The sequence below is a fragment of the Pteropus medius genome, unplaced genomic scaffold (assembly GCF_902729225.1).
Source record: "Pteropus medius unplaced genomic scaffold, Ma_sr-lr_union100, whole genome shotgun sequence".
Lineage (NCBI taxonomy): Eukaryota > Metazoa > Chordata > Mammalia > Chiroptera > Pteropodidae > Pteropus > Pteropus medius.
The window spans coordinates 13,434,479-13,461,232 of record NW_024349799.1 but is presented as its reverse complement, the minus strand read 5'-3'; the positions used below and the strand labels follow the sequence as shown (position 1 = coordinate 13,461,232).

Below are 26,754 nucleotides of genomic sequence, written 5' to 3'. Positions count from 1 at the left end.
TCTCATATAAATACAATTAAAAAAGGGAAAAAATGTTCTCTGTGTGATGGAACTCTTAGGATCCAACACTTATCAACTTTCCTATACATCATACAGCAGTGTTAATTATAGTCATCATGTTGTACATTATGTCTCTAATATTTATAACTGAAGTTCGCACCTTTTAATTACCTCTTCCAACTCTCCCTCCCCCGCCGCACCCTCCTAACTCTGGTAACCACAATTCTGATCTCTTTTTCTATGAGTTTGGTGGGGTTTTGTTTGTTTTTACTAGATTCCACATATAAGTGAGATCATACAGTATTTGTACTTCTGACTTATTTTACTTAGTATAATGCCTTCAAGGTTCATCCATGTTGTTACAAATAGGATTTCCTCAGCTTTATGGCTGAATAATATTCCATCATATATATAAATATACATCACAACTTCTTTATAAATTCACTCATCAATGGACACTTAGGTTGTTTCCACATCTTGTCTACTATAAATAATGCTGCAATGAACATGGGCGGGCCCGGGGCTGGGAGTGCAGATTTTTAGTGTTTTTCTTTCCTTTATATATATTTCCAGAAGTGGAATTGTTGGATCATATGGTAGTTCTATTTTTGATTTTTTGAGGAACTTGTATACTGTTTTCCATAGTAGCTATAACAATTTACAATCCCACTGGCAATGCATAGGAGTTCCTTTTTCTCCACATCCACATCCGGCATTTGTTCTCTCTTGTCTTTTTGATAGTGGCCAGTCTTACAGGCATGAGGTGATATCTCATTGCGGTTTTAATTTGTATTTCCCTAACAACTAGTGATGTTGAGCATCTTTTCATACACCTGTTAGCCATTTGTATAGCTTCTTTGGAAAAATGTCTATTCAAGTCCTTTGCTCATTTTTAATTGGATTATTTGTTTTGTTTTGTTTGCCAAATCTTAAATTACAACCTATGTGAATACATCAAGAAAGTGATAAATTGAAATTGATTTCTATATTAAGTTAAGCATGAGTAAACCAAATAGCTCAAAAACTATGCTTCAAAAGAATTTTGAAAAGAACACTTTTTAAAAAATGTTTTAATCTTATATTACAATGCCACCTGAATAAGATAAAGTAAAATAATGGATACTAAAATGTGTGATACCATTTTACCTAATTTTAATATAATGTGTTAAAAAAAAAAACAGAATGGTGTTGTACTTTAACATATTAATGGTCATAAACAATTAAACAGTTTTTGCATTATTTAATAACATTAGAATCATTTTGTTAATGACTGGATTTACTATCTCAAAGATAGTCGTAAAACACATTTTAGATGTTTACTTATTGTATCTACTTCACCATTCCTACCATACTATATTCCATGTCATCACCTGGAAGGTTTAATGAAAATCTTTATTTACAAGCCTCCTAAATTAACCAGATGCCTTGTAAAATTTAGCCATTTAGAATTGACAGACTATAAAATATTGAGAGGCTAAATTCTCTAATTTAAGGTAAATTTTGGAAAGAATGATATATTATTAAAATATCTACAGTCCATAATTGATAAATAAAAGTTCTTTATGAGATTCCTATTTAAAGTTCTCAAAACATGACTTCCAATATAAGTTTCTTCTTGTTGATCAAAAAATTTTTTTCAAAAATCACATTTAGACCTCCTTACAGCACAAAATCCAATTCAATTCCAACACTAAAACTACTAAATGAAAAACAAAACATAACCAAAAAACTCCATCATCTTTATCATTTATTTGATAATTAAATAATAAACAGCATCTACTTCATATGAATTCAATCAGAAAAATAAATATATTTATTTGGTAACAATCCATTATTTAAGGTTTTGATGTAACATCTTTTACTATAGCAGTAAACTCTTGTAAAACTTATTCTTCTAACTTACCAAATTATCTAATACCTATACGAAAACAAAATTCATGTATCAGCATTTTAATTTTTGTCTAAAACCATGCTATTCTTGAACACAGTTCTCTCCAACCAGTTCAGTATACATTAATATGTATACATATGTATAATCAGTTCAATCAAACTGTCACATAAACACATATCCATATTCTATAATTTCTACTGCTAGCAATCAAGTTCCTCTCCTACAGGACATTTCTTCCCTACATAGAGAATTTTCACACCTTCCTTCTAAAAATCCTTTTACTCTTAAAGTTTTATGGCATTACTTATAGAAGTGAACATTCATACATAATACACAAAAATATTTTGTCAGTACCTAAACTGAAGACAAAAGGATCTTTTCATTTCTCTATTTTCAAATTATTCATGCTTTTCTGGATAATGGAAAAATTTTCAACAATAACAATTATATATTAAAGAATCTGAAAGTGGGCACATTACATTGTCCCTCTGGGACTCAGGATTCTTTAAAGAAACCTACTGAAATACTGTCCTCCTGCAATGTGATGATCCTGATAAAACATCACAATCATCATTGACCACTGACACATTTGAGATTATTTAAAACACTATATATTAAATACTCAAAACATACCATAAAGTGTTTCTGTGCCACAAGGAAGAGTAAAGTTTCCTTATCAAGTACAACACAGGTTACTTAGTAATTTTAGTCTTAACAATCAAGGATATGAATGCTTTTGGCAAAGGGATAAAGCTTTTCCAATTTTAAGTGACACTAAACTCCCAAGTATAAAAAAGGAAAAACCTTGACCTTGTTTAGTAATGCTATTCATCAACTTTTTCTGAAATCTCTCTGTGTGAATAAATCAATCCAAAATATAAACTAGAGACTATCACTAGTAGATTAAAAACATCAACTAAAACATAAAAATATGGTTAGATGTAATGGATTGAAGCACGTTGAAATTTTAAAAATACAGGTGACCCTTGAACTACACAGGTTTCAACTATGCAGATCCATTTATACGTGAAGTTTTTCTCAATAAATACCTGTACTGTTTTCAATCTATGGTTGGGAGTCCATGGATGCAGAGGGCCTACTGCATGCACTGATCTATGCCAGGGGACTTGAGCATCCACAGATTTTGCTATCCTTAGGGAGTTCTGAAACTAACCCCCCTCAGATACCAAGGGACAACTTAACTTCTGGGAGAGTCAAAAGTTATACATAGATTTTCCACTGCATACGACACTGGCGCCCTGAACACTCATGTCATTCAAGGACCAACTGTATACTTAATATACTTATTTAATACATTTAAATAGGCACATAATCTTATTAAAACATATATTGCAGTTAATATTTTTGAATCAAATCTACTGAATAAAAATAAAAGATATTTTCTTAATATGCACCAAATTGCTTTTTTTTTAATTCTGCAATTCACAAGAAACTTACACAAGTAGGATATGTCACTAGATATGGGATAACACATTTTCCTCAATACAAAAACCTCAGAAGCTACCATCATACCCAAAACTGGTGGTAACCTGCCCGAGATCTTTCTGGCAGATTCCTCGGTAACCTACAAGCTTTGAGACCTAAGAAAGGTAAATATGTACAACTACCAAAAAGACTAGCAACTAGAATCAGGAGAGACTAAAAGTATAGTTGAAAAAAAAAAGAATAAAGATATTCATACTTCAAAGACATGAGATTAAAAGTAAAAAGGATGAGTTGGAAAAGAAATTTCGAAAAAAATCAAAATACAGGGGAAAAAATGCTTACCCTCACTTACATATCACATACTGATAATTCACATTATTTTTCATTAAAAAAAAAAATTGTTATTGTGACCCACCAAACTGAATTCACAAGACACTAATGGGTCACAACATAAAGTCTGAAAAGCACTGGCTTAGAGGAACTGACAACTATAAGGTCCTTGCTTTCCTATATCTAGTTTGAAAAAACCATTCAGGAGGTGGAAAAAATGATAAGATGGAATCCCTCCAGAGCAGGGACTGTGCCTCACTGGCACATAATCATCAGTTAATGTTTGCTGAATTAATACACTGTGGAATATAAAGCATTTTCAAGGTGAGGACACACCTACAAAGGATACCTTAAAAAAAAAAAATTAGGAAAGCATGAGTACTTAGGATGCCTTCAAAACCAGGGATTGTGAAAAGAGCTTCAGAAGGTAAAGGAGTGAGATACTAAATGATTCTTAAATAAACAAATGAAGTACCAAAGGGAAAGGAAATTTCATTTTTTAGGATAGGCTTTATATCCAGCAAAGGAAAAAGAAAATCTCTTGTAGAACTGTATAGGAGTCCATTATAAGTGCAAAACGTTTGCAAGCTACCCTGGTTAGAAATTCTAACCATTTCTTTCAAAAATATGTCAAGCTCCAAATGTATAAATCCAAATTCAAATCAAATTACGGAATGCATATATTTTTAAATATTACCCCCCTCATAGTCATTTGTAAACATTTAATAAGCAGCTAGTGTGTGCTAGCCAAAAATTTACAGAGTGCTTACTATGTATCAGGCAATACATTAAGTAGTTAACAAGGGTTATCCCATTTAAATACCTAACAACCTTGTAAAGTGGATATTACCTTCATTTTATGAATGAGGAATGTCAGGCTTAAAAAGTTACATAAAGAAGTTACACAGCTAATAAATGGTAAAATTAAGGTATATTAAGTGCCAGTTTTATTATTACTGGTGGCTGCAAATCAGAATATTCTGTTCCATTCCATTATTTGGTAATGCTTTTCTCAGAAACTAAATATTGCATGTCTTTCTGAATGAAGTGATTCATCTACTTCTAAATCTGTATAACACTATTATACTGAATAATTTTATCAAAAGAAAAATTAGCCCTCAACTTTAAAGATAAATTGGAGACCAATTAAATGTAATTATTTGTAAATATCACTGACAGTGGCATTTTTAACAGGCTATATATTATGCAGAGTATTTAGTAACCTCTACTTTTATTTACGTGCCAGGTACTTATATTTTGAAAAACCTTTCCACCTTTTATGGGCCACTTATTTTGTCACTAGGTAAGAAGATGCAGCCTTAGACTGTATTTAAAAACAAAAAGCCTGTTTCTAGCATAAATGGAAGAGACTGATATAAAAATAATTGTTACCAAATGTTGACAGAACTGAAAATAATGTTTTTATTTAACTGAAAACATTATTTTCCCAACTGAAAATGTTTCTAGTCCATCGACACAACTTTGTAATTCACGTTGATTTTTTAGAAGAAATGGGACATCTCTAATGAAATTAAATATTAATTTTTTTATCTCTAAAAATTAAAATACTTTAATCCACAATGGAATATAATGGAATGAAATACAGATTTGTATCTTTTTAACATACATTTTAGAATGTGAAATCTTGAAGAGTATCAAAATACAATCAAGCCATGAACAAGTACAGAAACCTAAAGGCAAATAACATACATTGGCACTCTGTTTAATGAAACAATCTCAATTCTATGCAAGACTTGACTACGGAAATAACACTTTTTAGAAGATATTCATTTATATATGATCTTGAACAGCAGCCCTTAACTAATACTAATTTCAAAAAGGTTAAATTAGTATGAGTGCAATTATTATAAGAGACTACTGTTAACCAACATGAGACCCAATGGAAGAATTAATATTAATTGGTAATTGGAATAACAGGTTAACCTCAACTCTAATTTCAATACCAATAGCTGGTCCCTATATAACCTTAGGATTTACTAAGCATTCATATCTACTAAGTACCAGTGAATTCTTAAAATAAATTATATTCTTTATGGTTAGTTAAGAGCATCCAGTCTCTCTGGTATTCTGTAACTAACCAGTTTCTTTCTTTTTAGTGGGATGGCAATATAACATGAGACCAAATATGTATATGCCTTGATATACAGAAAGCTTATTTTATACTAACACATATTCAATCAATTGCCATATTCACAGTTCTTCCAAAATCTATATTATAGAAAATACGATAATTATTGTCTATTCAGTTCATTCATACTTTTGGTCCTATGCACTGTTGTATTTCTTAAAAACCTCTCACAGTTTAAACTTGTTTGAGAAACTATTCTTTAGTTTGGAAGGAAGTTTAGTTACTGTTAAGATAATCTTATACTATTCAAAGCCTTTAAACAAAGCTGAGTCTTAGAAATTCTTCCATCTATAAAACATAAGAATTATAGCCAAATTAACAAATCAGATATCAGAATGACAAAAATTAAGTCATTAAAAGAGAATCCAGAAAAAGGACCAGTTGTGAAAGAACAGGAAGTGATGCACACTGTCATTTTGTAGATGAACTATTTAGAAACATAAGTAGTACCATGCTAATCTGAAATCAACCCAGACTAAGAGCTCTCAGTATTCCTTTCCGACAGTGGCATCAGAGGTCAGCTGAAATAACCCTCGGGGTTTTTCCTTAATAATGAATTTATCTAATTGATCAAGAACATATTTTTACCACTTTTAGTAGAATTCCTTCCAGCTATGGAAAACAAGGTTTCTTTTCAGCTGTCCTAAAGAGTACCTCTTAGTTCTAACATGCTGAAATACAGTAGTTTACCTATATCCTGTGTACATCCTTAAGTTTTGTAGCCTTTCTTGATAAATTCTCTCTGCCTGCATCTTTCCAAGATAAAAAGTCACTCTTTACTGAACAGTATGCATGGGTTCATACATGCTAGTGTATATAAATTAATTATCAACAACAAACCATAACATAGAGGATTAGACTTTACAGAATAATTTGCCGTATGGGGGAGACTATACACCACTACATGCAGCTTTGTGCCATGAAATAGATTCAAATGAGAAGCGCTGTTAAAGTTAAAGTAAATTCAGTTGAAAATCAAAAAAATAAAGAAAACAAGGAGAATTCCATTTTGAGGAAACAGTAAAACTGATTTAATATACCATTAATGTCTCCCTATATCAAAGTTATGAAATAAGATGACAGAAACTAAATTAGTGCCTAACACTACTACTATCTTTAAAGCTCTGTCTTAAAATAGGTTTCAAAATGCAAAAACAACAACAACAACAACAAAGCTCTTATGGCCAATATTAAATGCAGATGGCATCTGAAAATATTTAAAAATAAATCACCCAAAAAATGAAGCTTAAACACCAAATACAACTTGTTAATAAAATATCAAGACAACTCGTATCTATACATATTTAGTCATCTCCATCGCTTTGTGAAAAATTTAATTCTATGAATATTCATATATTGAACATTTTGAAATCACTTCATCAGTAAATTTAAATATTTTTTTAAAAAGTTATCAACAGTAGACTTCAAGACTGCTTTTTGATCACAAAAAGCACTTGGCAACACACTTCCAGAAAGTCAAATTTTTTATTCTATTTATTTCTACTCTACTAAGGACAAAACCAAGTACTACTGTAAACCAGATAAGAAGATGTCTTAAATATGGTATGAAGCAAAAGTGGAAAAACGACTTATTTACTACAGAAAAGGGGTACAGATCTTATCACAACATAATTAGGCAAGTTAGTGTTTATTTTTTCATTTCCTTAAGAAACAAAACACTTGCAACAGAAAGATATGTAACCTAAACATTTTCGAAAAATTCCAATTTCGATGTTATACAAAACATTAACCCTAAAAATTCACAGCTCAAGAAGGAATGTCCATCAGACGGCCTGTCTGTATGCAGTAATCTTTAATAATTCTTCAAGAACTACAAAAGTCATAGGAAGAAAATGTGAGGGAAGTGAGGGGGTAGGGAGTACAAAATTATTTTACTTTAATCCTAACGAAAACGGAATATGCGCTCTTTCTCACACACACACACACACGAAACGTCAATCCAATGTTTAAAAGAGACTGAGACATAAAAACTGTTCTAACATGGCAGGGTCCCTCTCAAGAGCCCATATCCCCCAACAATAACAACAGGAATAGATATACTTCCCAGGGACAGACCTCAGGGGAAGAGTATTAAACTGATACTGTTATCGATTTAAAGCCAAAGGAAAGAGAGTAACCTTTCCAAGGAAAGCGCCATTTCTTCCCTCTCCTGCTCTCCCTCCCTTCGGGGTACACACGGGCCTGTGTATGAAGAAACTGCCTTGGACTTCTGCAGCACTGCAGTAGACTAAAGGATGAGGAAGGGGGAAGGGTAGGGGGGTGAGAAACGCTTTCATTACCCCTACAGAAAAGAGGTATAGATTTCCTGGGGGGTGAGGGCTGGAATCAACCCAGGAGGCTAACCAGAACAGACTCTCTTCCCAAGAATACACAGACACTACAAAGGAGAGGGAGGAGCAGAGGGACCAGAAGGGAAAGGGACCTCGCGCCTTTTAAACTGGGGTGCACGTCAACTCAGTCTCCCTCTGAGGGCCACACCTTCTTCGAGACATCCCCTTCCACCACTCCTTCCGCTGACCCTTAAGAAAGAGAAATGTAATTGCTCTTGTCCCTCAAAACAGGAGGGCGTCCAGCTCACCAGCGACCCACCCACAGAATCACAGACCATCCCTAGTCTCCCCACCCCACCCCACTCACATCCCTTCTTCCGCCAGAGGCCAGAGTGGGCCGAATTTCCCCGCCCCCTCCAAGTCTCTTTTCTCAAAGCAGAGGTGCCCTTACCCTTTCGCCGGCAGATCTGGGGCGGAGTAGGCAGGCGCAGCCCCCTACAGCGCTCAGGTAGCCGCTACACTGGAGGGCGAGGAGTAAGGAGGAGGAGGGGGTCTGGCGACACACTGCCGCCCCCCCCACCCCGCGGAGCCCCAGCGAGCAGCCCAGCCCAACTCTGCGACAAGGGGCGGGGGGGGGGGCCAAGGGACGACCGGGGTCGAGGAGGTGCCCTCAGCGCTTGGGCTCAGCTAAGATGGCGCGGGGAAGTGCAGGGAGCCGCTGCCGCTTCGGGGGAACCGGCCCGGGCCTCGGCCGCCTCCCGTCCGCACACAGCCGAGGCCCTGTCGGTCCCCCGTCGCGGCCCCTCGGCGGGCGGGCCCACGCACAGCCCTCTGCCACCACCACCACCCCTGGGAAGGGGGCGCTCACAAAGGGAAGAGAGGCCGCGGGCCGCCCGGCCGGCGGCGGGGCGGGGTCCCCAGGGGCCGGGAGGCCTCAGAGGTTCGTGGGTGCCTCGCGCTCTCGGCCCGCGAAGGGCGCAGGCAGGCGGGACCCCTCCTCTCTTCTCAGGCAGGCGGCGGCACCGACTCACTCTCTTTGCCACCCTCCCTCTCTCTACCCGAGCCCTGAAGCCACAGAGCCCGGCCGCTGCCCAGGTTCCCCCCCCCTTCCCCGACACCACTCCCCTCCTCCAGACAGTCATCCCAGTCTCCGATCTCGCGAGATTTCGCGCCTGACAGGCCCGACCTCGCGCGAGACCCGACTACGTACGCGTGCACGCCCTCACGGGAGCGCGCGAATACCTTCACTGGGCGGAGTCTCCCGAGTGGCCCATGCCCCAACCTCTGTCCAGCCTGGCTTCGCTCAGCTGGCAGAGCTTCTATGCCACGCGGGCGTCAGGTGCATTCATTTCACCCTGAAATCTGAGAAAAAAGAGCTTATCTGCTCTCTTTCCTTCTTCCCACTCCCAAAGATCCGCCCCAGACTAACCCTGAGATTGAGAAGTTTGCCCTGACATGTAAAATATCCCATTCTTACACACCTTAGTTAACCCCTCCGTGGAATTCAGAGGTAAAGTGGTCAGTGTAACCAGTATGTAATTAAGTTTTAGAGATTCTAATGGTTTATAATAATTTTTGGAATAGTATTAAGAGTTAGAAATCAAAACCATCCTGTATGTTGGTAATGATAGGAAAGAGACAAATTCTTGAAAAGTTTTTATGGATTTTTTTAGTAGATGAGTGGTGAGAAGTTTTTGGAACAAGAGCAGTAAACAGAGTCCTAAGAGTCGTAATGCAAGAAAGAGGTAAGCTCATTTTTTATGGTGAAAACTTTTTTAGAGGAAAACCCCTTCAGTGGACCACAAAAAGCAATTTTATTCAATAACTAAAAGGTGTGCTTAAAGAGCAGTCATAAAAAATCTCAATTCTTCAATCAATTAAAAAACTGAAATAAATAGATCTGTTGAGTGAGACTTGTGAGTAAAAATGTACTCTAGAACAGTTATTGGAAGATAAACTCAAAATAAACTGGCCATGATCAGAAAAACAAACTCTGTTTCAATGGGATATACATATAATTTGTTCTGTATATTCCCTCTCATAGTAAGTAAGAGTCCTATGAGCCAGTCATTTCTCTTTTCATGGTCAACCACTATATGGTCAATCACTGTCAAATAGCAACTGCCCCTCAGCATAAAAAATATGCCCTAGTTTCTCCTTCTTTACATCTCCCCCGCTTCACAGCCAAGCTTCTTAGAAAAGTTGCCTATCTTCCCACCTCTACAGGAACTGACCTTGCTGAGGTCCAGAGTGAGCTTCTAGTTGCCATGTCTAGTGGAGTCATTTAAATCCTTTTCTTCTTGACATCTGCATTATTTGACATAGTTGATACTCCTCCAGTCTTGAAACTGTGTTCCTCCTTGGCTTTTTCAACACCACTCAACACCAGTTTCCCTTCTATCTTCCCACCCCCAAGGCCTCTCTTCCTCCACCCATCCCTTAAATGATGCCCCTCCAATCCTTATCTTTCTTCTGAAAATGTTATAGCAAGAATATTCTCTTCTCATTATTTCATACATTTGGGAATGGAGATTCAGCTTTTCCCATGGTATTTATTCTTATTTTTTTTTACGGAAAATTTCAAACATACACAAAAGGAGTAAGATAGAATAATAAATCTCCATGTGTCTATCACCCAGCTTCGACTATTATCAATACTTTATCATTCTTTTCTCACCTATTTCTTTACAACTCCTGATGTATTTTTAAGTAACTCTCTAGTAAACATATCGTAACATTTCATCTGTAAATACTTCAGATGTATCTCTAACAAAGGCTTTTGTTGCAACAAAATCACAATGTGATCACACCTTTACAATAATTATTTAATATCATTTAATACCCAATCCATGTTTAGTTTTTCCCAATAGTTTCCAAAAATATTTTTTATAGTCTATTTATCTGAATCAGGATCTGAACAAGTTCTACACTTTGGATGTGATTGATAAATATACCTCTTAAGTCTCTTTTCATATATAACAGTTTCCCTTTCTTTTTCTTCCTTCCTTTCTTTGTCTTCCTTCCTTTCTTTTTCTTCCTTCCTTTCTTTTTTGTGTTCAGTTCATTTGTCGAAGAAATCAAATTATATATCTTGTAAAATTTTCCACATTCTGAGCTTAGCCAATTGCGTCCTCATGATGTTATTTCACATTTGCTTCATTACCCACATATTTTATAAACTGGCAGTTAAATCTAAAGGTTTAATGTTGTATAGGTGGTGTTTTTATATTTTATATCTGCTACTACCTTATTCTCACATTTACCTCTATCTCTACCACAAATTATAGCACCCCCTACCTCCCCCCCTGTTTCCCTAGCACATAGGGCATCATAACAGTCCCTGGCTATCATCATCATCATCATCATCATTATTATTATTATTATTATTATTATTATTCCAGGTCTGTGCTTATGATCTGATGCCAATAGGCCTTTGCTCCTCAGTTCTTCAGCCACACACACACACACACACACACACACAGAGGCTTATCTCAACATCACATTTGTTCAACAAGAAAGCATCATTAGTAGATATTGCAAAACTTATCAATTATTTAATTTTTAAAATTGTGTCAAAAAATTGCATTCATTAATGATAGGAAAATAATGTCAATATTGTCAATAATGTCAATGGTTACAGATATTGCTCATTCTGTGGGATGACCTTATGAACATTTCTCCGACTTGTCCTCTTCTTCATCCCCACTGCCTCTGCTATGGTGGTTCATACTTCGGTTTCTCACCAGGGGTACTGTAATTGCTTTCCAGATACTCTCCTTGATTCCCAGGGTGCCCCATTCTCTATACTAAGGTGAATGGCTTTAATCTTCCAAAGATGCAGTTTCTAAAAGCTGAGTGTGTCATTTCTCTACTTAAAACTCTCCCATGGCTCCCCAAAGTCCTCCAAATAAAATCCAGACAAAACCCCTGCATATTTCTCTAGCCTTATTTAGGATGTTCCTGCCTTCCTGAAACTGTTCTGCTAACTGCTAATATGCTGTCTCTAGGATGCAGCACTGCATTCCTCTGCCTGAAATGTCTTCTCTAGTTGGCTAATAATCCTTCCAGATTCAACTCAAGGGACACCTCCCTGACAGGCCTTCTCAAAGCTCAGTTAGGTATCCTTTGAGCCTGTATATCAGAGTCAAAAACTGTGGGGAGAATAGGTATCAACCATGTTTTGACCTTGATAAAAGTTACCCAAGCAAAGACAAAAACACAAATAAGCTCTTTCTAAACATCTTGTTTAATCCTCACAACAAACTTATGAGAAGGGTCATATTATTATTACCTCCATTTTATGGTAAGGAAACCAGGGTTCAGAGAGCTTATGTCACTTGCCCAATATCACCAACTAATAAATAAGTGGTGAACTAGAATTTGAACCCAGTTGTGAATGAATCCAAAGCACACTCTCTCTCTACCATATTGTACTCCTAGCACCACCAACCAAGGAAAGTGTGATGCCATGTACACATTTCTAGTGTGTGTAAAAGATGCTTGACCATGTGTAATGTCATTGTATTTGTTGTCACAGACATATCTGTGTATGAAAAGATAACTTGTAAATGCGTGGGTAGGTACTCTGATATAGTATCTATCCAATAAGAGTATCTTTTCAGTATTGTCACTCAGTAAGAGATCAAGTCATGTTCAGCTCCACATAACAAATACTTGTTGAATTTCTACTGTGTGTTAGGCTTAAGTAAAATACAGAAGAGGCAAATGAAAATAACGTTTATAGAGTTATTCTGTGCCAAGAACTTTATGAAGCAAGTGCTTTATGTTCATTATCCCTTTGAACTTCCCAATTACCCTAAAAGAAGCATAATGATGATGATTCCCATTACAGAGGATGAAAGCTCAGAAAAGTTAAATAACTGTGTAACATCACATGGGTAGTAAGTGAAGAACTATTAGATTACAGTTTCAATCTTAAGACCCTGTTTTTCTCGCTACCTCCTAGTCCCCTTCTTCTCCATACTAAGAACTCAAAATCCTACTAGAGAGATAAGATGTGCACACACAAAACATTTAAATAACGATGCAGAACGACCTATCAGCAAGTGATGCACTGTATCGGACCTTGATTTTACTTTTCTGGCCTCAGTTTCCTTTCTAACTGAAATGGACTAGAATTATCTCTAGAGTCCTTTTAGTTCAAAAATCTATAATTACAGGAATGATGCAAATAATGTGTACAGAAAACTCGAATTCTGAATGTGTGTGTGTGTGTATGTGTGTGTGTGTGTGTGTATACATGCGTACTTAGAAACAGAAAGAAAATACTTCTTTGGGTGTTTTACCAGACTCTTACTAAAATCTTCATTGGTCATGATGATATCTTCACCCAGCATTAGCTAGTATATATACTTTTTGCAATTACATTGTGATTACTTATGAAAATCTCTATTTCCTCACAGAAGGCAAAAACCAAAAAAGCTGAGTATATAAGAGGGTAGTTGGTGAGAAGGACATGTCTTAGAATTTCCAGTTTAGAAACCATGGGTGAGGCTGATAATCATTGAGTAGATAAATTTACTGGATGCCCATTCAGTGCATCCTGGGCTGTTATCAATGCTTCCATATATTTTGTCTTTAGGCCCCAGGACCAACTAAGGCAGGTTACAGTCTGGCTGTCATACGTCACTCAGGCATGTCTACAAATGGCTGCCTAATAAGCAAGCATGGTTTCACAGGCTGAAAAAGAAAGCTCATCAGGTACAGAGTTGTTCTTGAGCTCTGCATTCCCATGTAATTGGATCCATTTTTAAAATGCCAATCTTTTAAAAATGCCTGCACATGGAGGTAGCAGATTCTTCTATTTCAGCCTACAGGAATAATAAATGTTGGGCCAAGATCCCGTAAGGAAGATAGAATACAATTCAGTTTAAGAAAGTCCTGACCTAGAAATCTTCAGTCTCAGGTGTCTATCAGATAAGCATCTGCAGTGAGCCATGAATAAGTTAAAGCAGCTGCACCAGAGTCTAAAAAATATCCAACGCTGAAGATGTCAAGTAATAGATGTGAAGGTAGCGCAGCAGTAGTTAAAAAGATTGATGTGGAGTCCCACCTCCATCACTTTCTAGTGCCAGTGACTACGTTACTTTGTTGATTTAATAACCAGGCTGAATTCCTTTCCTCATCATCTGACATGGGATTAATATTACCTTCCTCAGATGGTTGTGTGAGGATTAAATAAGATAATATGTAAAGTGCCTAGCCCACAGAAAATGTTTTAAAGTGTTAGCTCTTATTTTGTATGTGTAAGAAGGTAAATATTCATCCCACTGCTCTGACACTACCCTCTGACAGGCACCCCATGATCAGTGCATCATGATTGTCTGGGACATCTGTGAATGTGGGAAGGGTTGGACAGCATGTTTGTGGACTGAGAGGTTTTTGAAATGTATCTTCGAGACCAATTGGTGATTTTGTCATGTCCTTCTCTTTGACTGATGTCTGCCAGTATTGAAAAAAAAACTACACAAATTTCTACTAGAGTTGTACCACATAGGATATGAAACAGAAACAGCTAGCAATTAAAACAAAATAAGTTAATATTTTATTGTCCCTGGGCCTCCTCTTTAGCTTTCTCTTTACTGGGTAGTAATTCTATGCTAGTAAGAAGTCTTTTGGTTGAATGTGACCGTTCAACTCACTTTAAAGAGAAAAAAATGGAAATTTATTAGACCCTGTAATTAAAAAGTCCAGTGCCTTAGGAATGAAAAGAATTTTGTTAGGTGCTTGTCTCTTTCTGTCTCTCCATTTTTCTCTCTCCACACACTACACCCAGCTCCCAGTCACTTGGATATTTTTCTAATAGATTAGATGTTGTTATAAGGTTGTCTGTATTTGTATTAGGAGGAGCAACTGGGGGGCTCAGGTGCTTCCCACTGCTGCCACCTAGTTTAATATAGCCCAGCACTGCTCTCATTGGTACTGTCTATACACAGGAAATGAATCAAGGAGATTTCTAATATTGCTTTTAACCAAATACTTTTATTGACATATTGTATTGTGATCACTAGTGACATGAGCCCTTGTACCAAAGTTCAGGTTTATACCACTTAAACTTGCCTGCTATGTGACCTTTCCTATACAATCAACTGTCTCCTACCTGCTGAGCAGGTCTAATCTAATTATCAGATGGTACCGCATAAATGATTATCATGACACTAATCCTTTATTTCTCTTTATAAATATTCTGAACACAGAAATGTTACATTGTAAATGTAGAAATTGAAGGCATTTGGGACTTTGTGAGGATGAGCAGACCAGAATTTGGGGCTTATGGACCACAGACATGTTTCCATAAGAAGTTTAAGCAGGCTTCAGATAGAACATGCTGAGGAGAACTTTTATTGTTGTAGTTTATTTCATACAACAGAGGGAGGCTGAACTGGGGTGGGAACAAAGTGGAGTGGAAGGAATAGCAACAGAAATTTATATTTACATCATCTCAGTTTAATGATCCTGAAGGTAAAGGAAAGCTTCTCACTCTCACATAATAATATATAAAATCCAAAGGAATAGCTCTGAGTTGTCCAGCTTGGGCCCTGTGTCATAGGTCCCTCTGTGGGCTAGTCACTTCACCAAAGGGTAAGATGTTTTGATTGCCCTTGCTGGGGTTGTGTGTCTACCTTGTGGCAAGAGGCTTAGAGTAACAGCCTCACAAGAGCAACACAGAAAGGTAGAGAGGAATTCCCCAAAAGAATATAGGATGCTTTTTGCCAGAATGAGAGAGAGAAATTCTGGACAGACAAAAACAGATATTCACTACATTAGAATAGAACTGCTGGTAAGACCAAATGATATGGTTTTGTGGGGATGCTAGCTAGAGTAGGATATATTAGCATTTGCTATGATCAGATAAAAGAAAGCAACTATCACCTGGTTACAGTAGAACTTTCATATCTATGACCTCTTTTGTTCTTCACCATAACTCTGAGAAATGGGTAGGGCATAGTCATTTTACAGAATATACTTTTGAGACTCAAGTAACAGAGAAGCACAGCAGAAAACACATGGTTCACATGTCAGGACCAGGTGAAAATCTGGTATGTATATCAGTTTGGAAAGCAGGTACCTTCCAGACATTCTTGGAACCTTAGACAACCCTGAAAATATCTGGCATATGCAGGAACCCAGAAGTTGCCCATCAGCCAGGCACATAGTGTCAAGGTGACAGCAACTTCCTGGGAACCCTAGCATGTGTGTGCATCTTTTCCTAGAGTTCTCTATCATATAACCATTGCAATTATTATCCTATACATTGCAGGCTAACTGTTTCCATTCACTCATTTTTATTTGCACTTCCCATATCTAACCCAATTTCTGGCACATAGACAACTCACAATAAATGTTTATGGAATAATTGAATTGATAGATAGCAAACATTCATCAAATGTCAATTATGTGCACTATGCTAGGCTCTGTGGATATGAAAATAAGATACTATTCCTATTTTTGAGATCATGGCCTAGTGGGAAAGGCCAACGAATAAACAGTTCTAAGTCATTTTGGATTGTAAGTAACAGAGAACCAGACCTAAAGTAGTTTAAGAAAAATGGAATATTTTGGCTCATACAAGCTAAGAGGTACGAGGTCCAGAGTTAGGGCTTAAATGTTCTGGTTTCATTTCCAGGACTTCCACTGTGTTGCCTTTGGTCTGGGGCTATACAAGAGGTAGCAGCAATTCCAGTCCTTACATCCTATCAAGGCATAGAATACAGTGGTTCAAAGTGAAAACTGGTTTGACACCTGGCCTCACCACCTACTGGTTATGAGACCTTTAGCAAGCTAATCAAAACTCTGTGTCTTAGTTCCACCATTTGTAAAAAGAAAACGATAATCATACTGACCCATCATAGTTATTGTGAGGAGTAAAGAAAAATTCAGTATTCAGAACTCTCTCTGGCATAGAATAAGCATTCAATAATGTTAATTATTACATTATTATTATCATTACTGTGCTCAGAAAATTTCAGGAGAAAAATAAGAGGGTTTTTCCCCCCAAAATGCCAGGGAAAGTCATATTGCATTATATTGGCTTTAATTGGATCATGTGCCATTCCCTAAGCCAGACCTAGGGAACTAGCATACACTGCATACATTGATGGCTTAGACCTGATAAACAAGTTCTATCTCTAGAGTGCAGAGTAAAGTCAACTTTACAAGAACCACACAGACTGTGAGTAGAGGAGAGGCTGGTTCCCAGCAACTAAGGTAAAATGACCAGAAACAAAGGCAATGGATGATAGGCAGCAAAAACAAGATGAGCAATACAACAGGCTTGCTGATAGTCTGACCAGTACTATGATCAAGGTAAGCATGAGAGCCCATCTGAGGAGCTTTAGCCCCATACTGGGAAGAACTGACGTCTTTATTCGATTAAATATGTCCCCTAATCCCAAAGTGGTTTAGGTAAAATATACATAACAAAATTTACCATTTTAAACATTTTAAAGTATACAGTTCAGTGGCATTAAGTGCATTCTCATTGTTGTGAAGCCATCACCACTATCATCCATTTCTAGAACTTTTTTCATCTTCCCAAACTGAAACTCTGTACCTATTAAACAACAATTCCCCATCTTGCCCCTGCCCCCCGTCCTAGCTCCTGGTAACCGCTATTCTACTTTCTGTCTATAAATTTGACTACTCTGTATATCTTATGTAAGTGGAATCATATAATACTTGTCTTTTTGTGACTAGCTTATTTCACTTAACATAATATCTTCAAGGCTGATCCATGTTGTAGCATGTATCACAATTTCATTCCTTTTAAAGATTGAATAATATTCCATTTTTGTTTATCCATTTGTCTGTCAATGGACCTTTGGGTTGCTTCCACCTTTTGGCTATTGTGAATAATTCTGCTATGAACATAGGTGTACAAATATCTAAGTTCCTGCTGTCAAGATTTTGGGTGTGCAGAGGTTGAGCAATGATAGAAAAAGCAACTTTATTAACTATTTCTTTCTCTTTTTGAAAACTATGTTAAATTCCCATACTACCATGCTACATCTGCCTTCCCACTTCATTGTCAAACCGTAGAGTCAGCCCTTATTGCTGAGGATATACGTGAATACAGAGTTTTCCCCATCACCACCACTGGACTCAACGATCTGCTTTGGAATTGGATACTGCACTGAGAGAGCTAGCTTTCCTCTCAGATCGGACTCTTTGAGTAAAAAGAGAAGTTTCGGACTGAGAAATTTTGGTTCCCTGGGAGAGAATATGCCAGCTGTGAGAAGCCCGGAGTTCTAAACTGTCAGATGGTGACTGCCTGTGAAACTTGTCAAGATTCCTGACAGCTCAGCTGAGAACCTAATTACCAGTTACAAAGAGAGACAGGAAAAACGTGTTGTCAGAGTACGCCTGGTCAGAGAGAATGAGGTACAGTGTCCTGGCCTCATCATCAGCCTCCTTCTTGTTTCAACTAGAGCAAAACACATTAGTATAATTGACATTACACATGTTTATTATCTGGAACAAAGGAACCATGTCAAACCACAGCCTTGTGTCAGCTGAGTCTTTAGTAATCATATAAATTGAACAGTGGCATCTGACCTGGTTGTACAAATACTTCTGGTATTCTCAGTGCCAAGAATGATACCAAACCATATTTAACCTTTCTCCTGGAGTTTACACAAACTTCAACCAATCCTCCTTTCTTGAAGTGAAGAGAAGCAGTGATCTTCTGTTCTGGTGAAGCCCAGAGAGGGATAATAACTTACCTAAAGTCACAGTCAATCAGCAACCCTGCATTTTATCTTCCAAGGAAAATAGATTAGTATCGACCATGCTCAGGAGCAACGTGAGGAAACCAGCAATCTTCACCAAGAATCCCTAAATTGGGGAAAAGTAACATTAGTATGTTCACATGCTAGTTTTTCCAAAGTCTTGGTCCACAAGTCTTACTTCAATTTATCAGCAACACCTGACCATGGATGCTAACTTTCTCAATGGGAAAACAAAAAACTTTTTCAGACCCTTAAAAGTCAGGGACCTGGCACTTACAGCAGCAGGAGGTAGGAGGAAAGAAAAAGAGTTAATATTACTAGACATATCTATCATGTTCCAGATATTATGTTTTACCTCTGTCTAATTTAATCTGTAAACCAACTGGCTAAGTAGATGCAATAATATACATCTTCAAATGCCATACCCCAAGCTCAGAGAGGTTAGGTAAATTGCCCAAGATGACACAGCTAGTAAGTGGCAGAGCAGAATTTTTTTATTTTAGTGTATTTTATTCAGTTTTTGGAACAGGGCTTGGAACTTACTTCTCTCTGGTTCTTTGTAATGCATTATGCTACCTCAGTAGAAGTACAGAAACTAAAGGGATTTCCAAGAGATAAAACTGGTAAAATCAGCCACTCTGAGCTTACAGTGCATTTGATTTTCTTATACATGTATGGATTCGAATTGCCTGGTTACTTTACAAAGAAGGCATTCAGCAAATTACTCTGTCAGATTCAAAGATACTACAAAGGATAGGGAACAGGGATGGAAAATGGGAGGAAACAATGGAGAAGACATGAAAGAGGAGAAAGAAGGACCAGGAGGGGATATGACTGGGAAGAATTTTCAGGGGCCTTCCACCAAGACCCAAAGAAACAGTGTAGAGCTGATACTCTTTTTTGCTACACTCACCATTTATTTTCTCTTCTCCTATAAAAGGATTAGCAGGATGGGCTCAGTGGGAAAAGAGGCCCCTGTGGGATCCTGTTACCAGCCATCTGTGTTCTGTTCTTTACTTTTGAACAAGACAGCTCCAAAACTCTGAACTGGAGAGGGAGTTGGAGCTGCATACAGATCAGCAGAGCTGTTGCTAACAGCTCTGACGCCTGCCGGATGACTCAACCCTCTGTGCCTGGCAGAGTCAGCTGTGGTCCCCTGGAGCCTCCTACTCTAGGGAGAAAATCAGAGATGTGGGAAATGACTTGGAGAGAGGATCAAGATCCTTGATCTTGGGCAGGAATTCAGGCTGGAAGGATAGGTAGGGGCACCTTGAGTCTTCACTTAAGAGTTCTGGCTGCTGATGGGGGAAGGAGTAAAAGTGTCAGTGAGGAAAGCACAATTCTTTATAAATTTTAGCTGCTCTGCAAGAAGAATATGCTGTCTGGAGGATGGCAGCCAGCAAAAGCCATATGGCTGTGTCACCAGGAATTCAGCCCAAGCACAAATCTCACTCACTTCCCTGGTAAATTTTACTCAGGTAGAGGCATCTCCTGCTGTTCTGTCACTTCGGAGGAACCCAAGGACTCTTTCTGTCCTTATCCAGGGCCATTAATACTTAAGAACATTATCATGATAAACAGTTGCTACCTTTAGACCTCTCCCCTGGTTACTCACTCAGATCTCTAAGATAGGGGCAATGAAGAGGAAGTTACTTGTACGTTGTGCCAGGAGACATCTGGATTTACCTTATACTAATACATAAACACTCTGCTTCACTGACAACCCCCTTCAATAACCCTAGGCTTCCTCAAAGAGCTTTCCTTTCAGTTGGCTCCTTATCACTCCCTCACTAATGAACAGCCCCCAAAGTTTGGCTTTCTGTTCCCATGGCAACTCAAAGGAACTGGTTGAAACTGCCAATAAAGGCATCTGCAAGAGCTCCCTAAACCAGGACTTCGTTCAAAACAATGGTGCAAAGTGGAATCACCACTCTATCCACTTTCCCTGCCACACCACATACACACCCTCAATTGTCAGTTTTATGGAGAGACTAAGTTATTAGAATAGCTGAGAAAGTGGTTGTTTTGGCCAATGAAAGGTTTTCATGTTCTAATACAATCTTTTCTTTAGATATTAGCCTAGAAATCTGACTAAGCTACCTGGTATTAGCACCTCTAAGGGCCTGTGAGTTTACAAAATATATCTGTATGTGCCTTCTACTTATACTTTATCTGTAACTATGGGAAAAATCTACAACTACTGGCTGGTTTCCCACAAGGGGTGAGAGGTTTCCTGATGTTCTCATATATGTGTGAAAGTGCTTTGTACCCTGTATAGCAGTGTTCAAATACTTCTATTGACTACTATTCCCTGTCCACATTCCCTTTTAGTTCAAGGCCATGTTGTGTTAGACTCTGGAGCCAAACTTCCTAGTTTGAATCCTTTCTCTACTCTTTACTTTGCACTTTTGGCAAGGCTTTCTCTGTGCTTTACTTTCTCCTTCTGTGAATTGCAGGAAATAATAGTATTTACTTCAGAGGGCTTTCATGAGAATTAAAAAATTAAAATATGTAAAGTACTTAGAACAGTACCTGGTTTTATAGATCAAGTATGCCTCTAGACAGAGTATGCTACTGAGAAACACAAACAAGATACCCTGTTCTCAAAGAGTTCACAGTCAGATATCCACATGGTAGAGATAGACAAACCAATAATTATAGGTAATGTGACAAGCACTTCTCTAAATGGAGAGAGAACAGAGAAGGGGGCCTAGAAATTCAGCCTTGAGGAATGCGTGGGTTTTCCCAAAACAAAGAAAGGCTTATCAGTTAGACACTCTGGGTTCCAAAGGACAACTCACTCCATTTAGCCTAACAGTGTTATTTTAAAGATGTATGTCACAAGAAGCCAGGAAAACTAACAGCCCAGCAGAGCATTTTAGGTATTTTCATGCTAATGCACAACCATAAGCGTGACCTAGCTATTCCTCTCCTGGCAGGGCCTCTCTTAACACTATGAACTGTTTCCTTATTCCTCACTTTGTTTTTATTTCTATTTTTCAATTATAGTTGACATTCAATATTATATTAGTTTCAGGTGTACAGCATAGTGGTTAGACATTTATACAACTTACAAAATCTTCACTTCGTACTCATGTTCTCTACCTCATAGTTGCTATTTCCTTGTAGCTGTAGCTTGCCTTGACCCCTCACGATTCTGAGCTTATCTCATGGTTTTTCTTTCTACACTATTTTAGCTCTTGTTCTTGTCATTTATAGCCACATTTTCTCCTTTTTCTAACTCAAATTTTAGAGAATGAGAAGAAATCTGATTGACCTACTTCTTTTTTGGTACCAGGCATGTTGTAAGTTGCTGACCAGGTTCTTGATTGTCCACCTTTGCATCAGATGCCAATTCTGGTTCAGTCAGCTAAGGCAAAAGTACCTCCATGAACTGTATGTAGCTATGGCTATCTAAGACCTACCTCTTCAACAGAGGCTGTAGGTTGCAAAGTTTCCCATGGCAAAGAAATATGAATGTAGCAGTCCTAATGTTCTGTTTAGAACAGAAAGAAGAAATAACATATGCACAGAGCATGTAAAAGGAAGTTCGGTGGGTCTAGAGTTGATTCAACAGATATTTACAGAGGCATTGCTAAATGTCAGTCACTATGCCAGGAGTCGATACCGAATACCATGACAAATGTTATATAGACTGCTATAGGAATCTACTGCAGGGCCACCTGACCCAGATATGCAGTGTCAAGAAAGATTTCTTAGAGGAGATAAACTCTACTTTGCAACCAGAAAGAGGAGCAGGATTTCAAAGAGCATGGCATATTCCAGGGTCTGAAAATAGCTTAATGAGGATGCCAGAAAACAAGAGGGAATAGCAAGAGGCAGGCAGGGAACACATTGTTCAGGACCTAATAATCATATAGCTACCATTTATTGAACAGAAAACTGAACACTGTGTTAACCATTTTATGTATATTACCTTATTTAATCCTCCCAACAGCCCTTGTGAGGCAGGTAATTATTCACATTTTTTTCAGATGGAGAAACCAAGACTCAGTGAGATTTAGTAACTTTCTTTTTGTTACTTAACTAGCAAGTGCCCAAACTGCTAAATTATACTTACTGTGTGGGTCATATTAAGGATTAAGAGCACTGGGAAGTCATTGAAAAGTTTTAAGCACATTTGCATTTCAGAAAGATTACTTTTGATGTAGAATATAAAATGGATTACAGGGAGCAAAGAGGGGCATAGGAAAACCCCTCCGGTTTCTATTGCAGACCACGTGAGAGGCAACAGTAAGGTGGACTAGGTTGATAACAGTGATATGGGTGTAGTCATTCATTTGTTACTTTAATCAATAAATATTTACTGAATTTCTACTAAGAGTGCTTGCTAGGTCCTAAGGCTATACAGACAAATAAGGTAGATGCGGTCCTTGCCCTCACAGAGTTTATCTGAGAGATAGAATAGACAGAAATTAGTGGAGTTGAATGTGGGAGTGATAGAAAAGGGAGAGTTTGGGATGATCTACTGGCTTGTAGTTGGCCCCAATGCCCTTGCACTTTCCACCTCACTACTTCCCCTAGAATTGTGAATGTTCAGGGAGGGAGCAGAAGACAATTTGGAAAGAACTTTGTATACCATTCTCATCAGCTCAGACTTTGTTCTGGAGACTTTAGGGAGCCACTAAAAATGTGTAAGCAGAGAAGTGGCTTAATCAGATGTACATGTTATCAAGATCAAGATTTATCCCTCTAAAACGTAGAATTCCTCCAGGGCTGAATAGCCGATTTGAGAGAGTGAGAATGCTTAAATCTTCTTTTCATATTCTACCCTCTAGTGGTAAGAGGAAAAACAGCAAGTTCCAACTCCACAGTTTTGTAAGGAGCACCCAGCTTTGATTTGCCTTGAATCTCACAGCTCCTTTGTATCTCCGTTCTGTTGCTCAGTCTTCAACAGAGACCATCTATTTACTCTGATTCCCCCAATGCCATGGACACAGCTCTGTCTCTGTATAGAGAGCCCTCTTCTGAGAATTCTCACCAGCCTGGTTTCCAACCTCCCACCACAACCTCCAAACTCTTCCTCTTTTCAGTGCACTGGCAATGCATATCTCTCAGTAGGCAGCCATTAAGAGACGGCAAAGTCTACCACTGCTGCCCTCAGGTGGGAACCTAAGGAAGTGCATGTCGCACTCCCCCTGGAACCACTTCTCAGAAAGTCAATTCTTAAACCTTGGTATCTTATTGAGCATCCGCTTCATTTACAACTGAGTTATAAAAGGATAGTGTCCCCTCCTGCTCGCCGGCTCAAATATAAGAAAGCAACGTGGAAGATAAAAAAGCAGGAGCTCCTCTCCATAAATTCAGCGTTGTCACCATGCCACTACCAGCAACAGACTCAGAAAACAACTTTCCCAAGGCTTGAAGATAGAGAGTAAGGCAGATGTAGGGTAGTCTTTTAAAGGATGTCACTGCTTTACTTGAAAAGAGATGTTTTCTTTGCCTCACACCTTTTTTCTCATCCCTTAGCCCCAGAGTCCCTGTGCTTCTAAGACGGAGCTCTGATAATGTCCATTGTAATGAGTCTTATTAGTCTACATAGCTTGGAAATAAATACTGGAATCACTTCTCAAAAATCCGGGTTGATTTAAACACCCTCTGGAGATGTTCCTTTGGCATCCCCACCAATGCTAATGAACTTGGGCCACAGTCTCCTCCACTCATTGACCCAGCACTTAGTGGCAAAGTGATTCTTTAAATCTAATCTCAGCTAAAACAGCTCTTCTACTTGCTGAAAGGGTGATTTTGTGAATTAAATGCTGGTGCCGTTTTTCTAATTTAGCGCATATACACCACCTACAGACAATTTATTCCAGAATTTCTTTTAAAGCCGAAGGCTTTAAGATTTCTGACCGACAGATCCCTCTTCCATTCAAGCCTTCTATTCACCCAGGAATTTGTGATGGAAATAGTACTGCTGGCTAGAGTAATGGCATACCAGTGCAGCTGAGAGCTGAGTGGCTGTTGCCAAGGGGGTGAGAGTGTTTGTATAGAACTGCCTAAACAAGGTGATAGGTTTGAAGACTGCTTAGATCCCGAGGATTCTAGAACTGAACCAACCCCCTCATTTTACAGATGAGGAAAATGAGGCCCAAAGACTTAGTTAAATGACTTATTCAAGGTCCTAGGGCAAATGAGAGACAGCATTGTGCTCTTTGCAATACATCGCTCTTTTTGTTAAAACACACGTGCTGGTCGAATGGATCCTCCTCCAGCCATTTCCGCTAATGCCACTGTGCTATTCTAGCACCACCAATTCCAGATAGAAGTGCCAGAAAATGCAGGACTGGCAACAATGGGTATAACCTTGCATTTGTATGCATGCACGTGTCCATCAAATTACATGTGTACACCTGAGGGTGATTGTGCTAACTAGGTATTTGTATAGCTTTGATTACCAGAATTCCTTAAACCTCATTTTTCTCATGAGCGAAATTTAGGTAAGAAAGAAACCTATCTCAAAGGATTAAATGAAATAATGAATTTAAAGTACTTAAGCACAGTAGCTGGCAAATAATGTGTTGGGCATTATGTTGTTTCTATTGTGTCTTTCTGCAATGGAATGTGTCAGGGATTGCCCTTAATGCATTAGACTAGATGCTTTAATTTTTCATTTAATTTTCACAAGAATCCTCTGAAGTAGGTTCTCTCATTTTCTATGTAGCACTGATGAGAAAATTCGGCCTAGAGAGGTCGAGTAACTTGCATAAAGTCACAGGGCTAGGAAGTGCCTGAGCAAGAATCAAACGAAACCAGGTCTGTCTAATGTTAATGTCCTCAATCTTAATAGTTAGGTTATACTGCATCTTCTATAGAAAAGCAGAGGAATAACTGGTCTGTTCTAGTGTCTTCAAATTTGTTTGCTAGAACTCTAAATCCGAATAATTAGATACATGTTGCACATGGAGTGAGCTGGCTCATACACATTAAAACGTTTTAATTAAAGCCATTGAAATATAAGCAGAGTTTGTTTTTACTTCCTTTTAATTACAGTTCTTTATAGAGACCCTATTTAACCATTTTGTACAAGAGACAATTTCCTAATGACTGAATGCTATTTTTATTCAATATCCTATTGTTTCAAAACTCCTAGTTGGTCCTGGTGAGACATATGTAAAAAATACCAATCTAATTGAAATCATGTCACCAAATGCTTAGGATACTACTTATCTAGTAGGCTGTCTATCTAGTCTTTAAGTTATCTTAGGGCTAAAGACAAAAACTAAACATCTTTCTTTAATAGATGTACTCTCGTTCTTATTAAAATACCAGTTTTAGGATCAGCCAGAGTCTAAACCAAATTTCTCTTGTGGTCACAACACTCAGTTTCTATCAGATCAATTTCAATCAGAGCTTAGTTCTTGGCTGTCCCTTTTACCTAATCTCTATTTTCTCCCTGAGTGATTTCATCCACTTCTGTACCTTCAACTACCCCTGCTAGCAGAGCTCTTGATGCATGGTATACAGTTCAATATTAATAATCAATTTAATAAATCCAGAACAGAATATCCCTAAAACAAATTCAGTTTGTCCCAAAAGCTAGTAATAAGAGACCTGGTAGGACTCTGAGAAAAAGCAAGGGCTGTGTTAACCATGCCTCAAATACCTCTTTTCTTCAAAAATCACAGAAATCCTTACAGAAGTCTCTCTTTGGATTTTCTTCCCATATGGAAAAACAGAAATCCAGGAATGAATTGAAAACTTGGTGAAATTAGGGATCCTTGGATTGACTAGTAGGGCTTTAAGAAAGTTGAGTGCTCACTAAGGAAAATGGGAATGTTACCTCTTTCTACTCCCCTTTATGGTGAAGAATTGGGTCCTACCCCCACCCCCTGACATTCTGATTTAATTGGTCTAACATATAGGCATGATATTTTT

General features: G+C 38.1%; 2 protein-coding genes across 3 annotated transcripts in view; one reads left to right on the top strand and one right to left on the bottom strand.

The window, feature by feature from the left end:
* The window catches only part of TAOK1 (TAO kinase 1), a 143,682-nt gene extending 134,988 nt beyond the window's left edge, over positions 1–8,694 (bottom strand). For both annotated transcript variants that reach the window (XM_039886180.1, XM_039886182.1), the window contains exon 1: positions 8,559–8,694. The gene's annotated coding sequence lies outside the window, so the exon portion shown is untranslated. The remainder of the gene's footprint in view (positions 1–8,558) is intronic.
* Positions 8,695–8,763: 69 nt separating this feature from the next.
* On the top strand, positions 8,764–18,628 carry LOC120620999 (translation initiation factor IF-2-like). Its single transcript, XM_039886201.1, has 2 exons — positions 8,764–9,852; positions 18,167–18,628. The coding sequence occupies exon 1, from the start codon at positions 8,800–8,802 to the stop codon at positions 9,559–9,561; it is 762 nt and encodes a 253-aa protein (XP_039742135.1). The 5' UTR covers positions 8,764–8,799; the 3' UTR covers positions 9,562–9,852; positions 18,167–18,628.
* Positions 18,629–26,754: the final 8,126 nt, after the last annotated feature.